This window comes from Suillus fuscotomentosus (assembly GCF_016647785.1).
Source record: "Suillus fuscotomentosus strain FC203 chromosome Unknown F5891scaffold_49, whole genome shotgun sequence".
Lineage (NCBI taxonomy): Eukaryota > Fungi > Basidiomycota > Agaricomycetes > Boletales > Suillaceae > Suillus > Suillus fuscotomentosus.
The window spans coordinates 377,073-383,409 of NW_024539561.1; the positions used below are offsets into that span (position 1 = coordinate 377,073).

At 47.9% G+C, this 6,337-nt stretch overlaps 1 protein-coding gene across 1 annotated transcript; it reads left to right on the forward strand.

The window, feature by feature from the left end:
- Nucleotides 1-42: 42 nt before the first annotated feature.
- F5891DRAFT_982949 (uncharacterized protein) lies at nucleotides 43-670 on the forward strand (the record flags this gene model as incomplete). The annotated part of the gene is made up of 3 exons (XM_041377276.1): nucleotides 43-102; nucleotides 162-384; nucleotides 618-670. 3 exons carry the CDS (start codon nucleotides 43-45, stop codon nucleotides 668-670), a joined length of 336 nt encoding a protein of 111 aa, XP_041222738.1.
- Nucleotides 671-6,337: the final 5,667 nt, after the last annotated feature.

Sequence of the window (6,337 nt, forward strand, 5' to 3'; positions counted from 1 at the left end):
CTCTCCACTTCTGATCTCAATCTCAAACTCATTCGTGTCGATATGCAAACAAACGCCAATTTATCAGCCATCTCAAGTACCATTAGTACCCTGCAGAATATTGTAAGTGCTCTGTTTTGGGGGTGTTGGCGTCTGAATATACTAATAATCATCCACTTCAGCTGTCACTGTCGGATGTAGTCGGGCAAGAGGTCTCAAGCCAAAACGGTGTCAACTATCGTCGCCGGCAACGTAACGAAATGCAGTTCACGATTGCGCGGTCCAAAAATTATTCATCGCGCTTGCCCATGGAAATCCTCGCCCAGATTTTCCTGTACTGCATCCCAGAAGGAAACTGGAAGCCTGTACCGCGTCGGGCTCCCATGCTATTTAGTATTAACCACAGTATGTCGACGATGGCGGGAGGTTGCTATGGACATGCCGGATCTATGGCGCAGGCTACAATTCAATGCCGGGTACGGTGACTGGCGGAAGAGATTTTTGTGCTATGACTCCTGCCTCAAGCGATCACGAGGACGTCAGCTGTCATTGACACTCGAATGCTATGACAATAACTTGACGGAGCTACAAAGCCTGCTCGGGCCATATGTCAATCAGGTATCGTCGCTGATTGTTAGGACATTCTCTCGTACCTGCTGTCCACTGGCGGCGGCAGACTTCGGCGGACTAGATGAGTTCGTTATACACGGTTTTTATCTTGTGCTCGCTGTTCCGAATCTATCGGACAATTGCCGCCCAGCATGTGCAGTCTCGAGATAATGAACGTGGCGCTTACCGTCCACATGTTATGTTCCTTCAAACCCCTCTCATGGTCTCACAAATCTCGAGCTCATCCTAGATGGCCCAAATCCCTTTTTCCCAGTTGCTCCGTCGGTATCCCAATCTCTCGTCCTTGACGATAGTTGGAAAATTCACGGCAATCCAGACCCCAAAAGCATTCGTCCATCCTAAACTTCAAACCTTTCGCATATCTGGGAATTTACATGTGAACTCGATCAATAAATTCGAAGCCATCACACTCCCCAATCTGCGTGCATTCGAGGCTCGCATTACAGGCCAATGGCATATTTTAAGGCGTTCTTGACACGGTCGCAGTGTCGCCTGGAGAGCCTGATCTTTAGTGGTGGAGTGGTGACAACGGATGGACAGCTAGCAGAATACGGTGCACTTTTTCCTTCACTCGAACTATCGACAAATCCTATGCGTTCCGGGATTTTCATTTGACTCCTGTAAATAGGCAGTATATAGTAGTTGATGGATAGCGGGCTTACAGTACACCCTTGGACATTTCATCAGGCGAAGTTAGAAACGACAGGGCTCTATCTCTTCACCTTACATCGCCCATGCCGCCGTTCTCTGAGTTATGTTAATGGATGAAGGTCCAAGATGTTCAACAGCCAGTCTGGCAGGAGTCATCCATGAATGCAAAGTCTTATGGGCACTGACCCGGATTTGTTCAAGCTCACCTTTCATAAGTGATCGCGTGCTTACTCTGGAGAACGCACATGGTGTCGACGCTAATCGGTTCCGTGGTATCAAATGCTCCGTCCCTTACGATATGAAGATGACACAACCTGCGCTGTGTACCAGCCAGTAGGCCTAGCAATGCATAGAACAAGGTGTTTTTCGCAACGTCGCTCGTACGCAACGCCACACGGTAGGCTGCCGACAGCCCAAGAAATCCTAAGCTACTAATCACATGAATTACTAGTACCGCGAAGGGAAAGTCGTACCCCACTAGTAGCCAGTGAGGTCGAACAATGCTCTTACTGTGAAGGGCATGGTGATAAGTTTGCAAGGCGAAGAATGCGGTGCGATCCAGGTGAGTCGATTGGTAGGCAACATAAACTGACGTACTAATATTCGATCGTAACGCACGTTGGCCCAACGGTTCGTGGCTCTATCTCTACTGTGTCATCATGATATGATCTCAGAATGCCGCAGTGAGCTAGAAGGTTCAATTCGGCCTGTCCAAACCTCCGGACTCGCCGGAGAGTCACCGTTCCGGTCAGTGGCGGCGCGCGCCAAACATGAGGAGAAAGTAATATTTAATAAATGTCGGACGTTGAACGCTGAGCGCTGAACTCGCACCGAATTTGAGCTCCTGGTGCAAACGTACGATTTTTTTTCTGATCAGTGTTTATTGTCGGTTGGAACCGGGGACCGATCGCCATTGGTAGGCAAAACATGAATACATGTGATGCGATCATGGGGCTTGTTCAAGGAGGTTTGACGCATTTCTGGTTGTTCAACAGGTTCAAGTTCTTGAGATGGCTTGCTCGAGGGCCTATGCAATTCGACATGGGCACGGTGTTGGGTACGCAATCGGGCGGTCTCTTCGCACTGGCCCGGGTGAGGTCTGTTGTGATGTCATCAACTCAATGGTGACAAGAAGCGCGTAATTGAATGTCCGACTCGCTACCGCGATAACATGGACCCGGGTACTTACTGCAAGCGGCAAAAATAACACAAGGAAGAATATTCAGCGCGAAACATAGCATCATAATCAGATAAAGACAACGTATTCAAGTAACACTGACTCTGGCCAAACGTACGTACCACGCGGTCGCGAGATTTGGTCGCCTCATCCTGAAGCAAACCTAAATAAAATACTTTTCCAACTTTGCCGTATCATACGCCTTTTCGGACCCCCATATTTCTTCCACGGCGACCCTAGAACATCAGAATTGAGTTTGTCGTTTCTAAAAATTATGTTGAAGCCTTTCCTAGTCTGAGCTGCCTCAAGGCTTGACTTGCAATCTCTAGGCTAGAATTCAGTGCACGTAGTACAGTTCTAATTTAAGCCTATCAGACCCAACGTTTGCCTCGGATATTCACAAAGGTCAATTCTGAGAATTCTGATAGTCTCGAGGCCCAAGGCCAACAAATTTAAATCTCTTCGCACAACTTCTATCTGGGATTCCCCCTAGGCTGTGTAGTATATTAAAAACGAGAACGTTCATCTCTCTGGTCTAACACCGCACGCATATGCAACTTCATCGATGCATCTGTGCTACATGTGCGATAGGGGCCGCCGTTTTGTTACCATTTGTAATTTTACAAGCCTCCGATACGTTAGTCCATTTCATACTTTGCCTTTTGAAGACTACTTACACCAGCAATATCCGCTGACATCATTTTATCTCAGTCGTTCTAGCGCCATCCAATGTTATCGCTCCTGCACTTCGCAGATTCCTCCGGGGTATACATCAGTTACCATGTTTCTACACGCACAGGTTTGAATGCTGTGTGATGAGCCGAATTTCTGAGCTTGACACTGTCGAGATAGGCATATGTCCGATCAGTGATGCGACGACCAGTGACTAGCAAGTATATACACATAACGTCCGAGCGGAACTTACCGACATGAATGGCGGCCCGTCAGTCTAGTGTCTAAGGAGTATGAGAACTTGGTATTTCAGTTCAGATTCTTCGTCGTTTACCTTCAACTCCTCTTGATTTAAGCGCTTCATAATGATAGTCCGCAGTATGTTGCCTACAAAAAGTCTATCACTTGCATCTGGGCGTAGAAGGCTGTAGAGTGCTATATGAATGCTTGATCAGTGCCAGAATTTTGATGGAATAGGTCCAGAAAAGTCTGATCTGATAAGTCCGAGCTGGGAGCATGGGCTGGTATCGACCTGCAGAAAGAGCCGGTGGAGTCGAAAACAACTCCGCGTTTGGCTCCAGAGAAGCCCGAGACATTGGCATGAGGGATCCCTAGAACGTTCTACTTCGGAACGACATAGTTTGGTGTCAACGCCCTCGGACTTTATCACTGATACTGACTCGCACCATGATGTGATCGACGAGGGCGCCACGCCACAGCAACTCTTAGGTTCGTTCGGTCTCGTCCGTAAATTACTACCAAGTAGTAGGCAACTCAAAGTACCTACTACTTCGTGGTAGATTACTTACACCAACACTGAACGTCAGGCACCCTCGATCTTTTCTCGCTGATGAATTTAGTGTTGTCACGGTATCATGATCATCAATCTGATTACCTTGATTGGGATGGAACTTTCGGTCACAAAATCGTTTACCATGACCTTGTGACTACAGGCACCCGACGCCGTCGTGATTGATGGAGCCCTATGGGGCCCCATAACAAGGTTGATTAATGAAGCACATGGTGTGTGATAAGGCGATGTTCGTGACTTGCAAGCAGGTGGATCAGTCTTGAACCAGAGTCACATTTTGCTGACCTCATTATTCTAGACGCATCATACCGCGACGCTGATCAGGGATCCCTAGGGACCGTCGACATTAAGCCTTGAGTGGATTGTGCGGATTTTGTTTAATTTGGGAACGCTGCTAATCTGGAGATCAGATAAGTAAGGAGTCGTGGGTGTGACGCACGAGTGGAGTTTGATGTGGCAGAGGACACCTGCACTGATGACCTGGCTTGGGAATTAGATGAGCGCAGATGCAGGTATTCTGGAAAATAAAGAGACGGGTGATGAACAACTCGACTCAGTTGTATACTGAGGTTTAAGCTTTAGGTGGCGACTACCGTGTAGATAAATCGTCGTTGCGGTTCACATTGACGTTGTCCTGTTCATCATCAACGCCGCTGTTCCTACTACGCGGGCAGGTCAGAGGCAAATTTGCAGCTGACGACTCGGAGGTGTTCGAAGCCTTGTTATTACCCTCACACTCTTGTCCTTGTCAATGTTTGTTACCGTGCAGAGAACCGCGCCAAATGCGAGAAGATATATTATGCAATTGCCATCTATTCCCGCCTCAACGCATTCATGTGCGAGAAGTATCCCGACACCTCATATCCAGCGAAATCATGGGCACGAGAAACGAATGAGTGGGAGAGGGAAGTAGGTGGTGAATGGTATGTTGAGTGACGAGCGAAGGAGGTGAGCGCTGCATTGGGACGCAAGCGCAAGCTAACACCCCAAAACAGAGTGTATCGGGTATACCTATTTCCGTTATCTCACCCCACAGCACAGCACATTTGTCTTGACAATTTGCGGGTTGTCAATAATATTAATATTTAGGAGTCGAAGCACTTCGAAAGTATAATTAGAGGGCAACTTTAATTTTAATACGTTACTTATCAGATAGTCAAGTTGTAGCCAAGCGAATAGGATGTATTGCCCTGTTACCGTTCCGAAGTACATAGATCGGCGGTCCCTGGGCCTGAACAGCCTACCAAGACTCCAACCACCGCTCGGTCTGGTTTTTCAAGTTCACCACCCTCGCGCGTACCTTCTTACAGCCTACCGACATCAGCGCTCAGCACGGACGGACGGACCTCGATTGCAATCGCTCCATCGGCAGCGCTTCCCTATACACCACGTTTTGGCTTCTACATCCTCCGATGCCCCTCATTTTCCTCTCCTATACCGAACTTGGGTTTCTTCGTGTAACATCTCCTTGACAATGTAAGAATTTTAATCGTGAACCAACTATAAATTTCATCATGTCTGATGCAATGACAAGATGTATGCGGACATTAATATACAGTATTATATTGTGTACGAAGTGGAGCTGCAAGGTAGGAGAAGAAAGATTTTCTGGACGCAGTGGAAATCGCTGAAGAAAGAATGGCAATGCCGAGCCAATACCGATAATTGACAAGGAGGAAGAGGTAACGAGGGAGGGGTCGTCAACTGCGAACACCACGGGGATCTAGCGCTAGATCTTGGCGCGGACGTGCTGCCTAGTCGTGAAATAATCAACTGATAGCGACTGCATAGCTAAGCTGCAGGTTACAGGAAGAAGCGGGAGCAGCATTGGACTGTCAAGGGCACTAGGTTTGAAAAAAGTGCTTTGTGCAAAGGCCGGACAATGAAGACGAGAACATGTGCCGTACCTTTCTCCGACGCAGTTTGCGAGGTCCAACCTTTACTAAATATAACGTCAGTTGAGTGGCAACACGGTTTCTGGGCGCCAATCTATCTCGGAATGCTAACAGGTTACAGCCTATAACCGGATCGGATGATCAGCGGAACCCTGAGCAAGGTGACGAAATTTCGTAAGGGGTCTGGCCGCTTCGACTTGAGAATATCCTCCCGTTCGTTCGTGTCCCTCTCCCCCCACTGCTTCGGACCCAACGGCCTCGACCCTTACTTGACATGGCACCAGGTCAGTCGAGTCCATCTATTATGGAACACACTACCAGTAATCTTCATAGCTTTTCATGATGTAACGAATGATGCGTACTATATCCAAGCGAAGGCAAGCAGGGCAACGAAATAAGGCAGTATTAGTATTGATGAAAGAGGGTTGATAAATTACAGTGGCTGCGCGTGACGTTAAAGGCTTGACCATGACTCGGACACCAGCGGCGGCAAAACAACTTACTTATCCAACGTTTCATCGG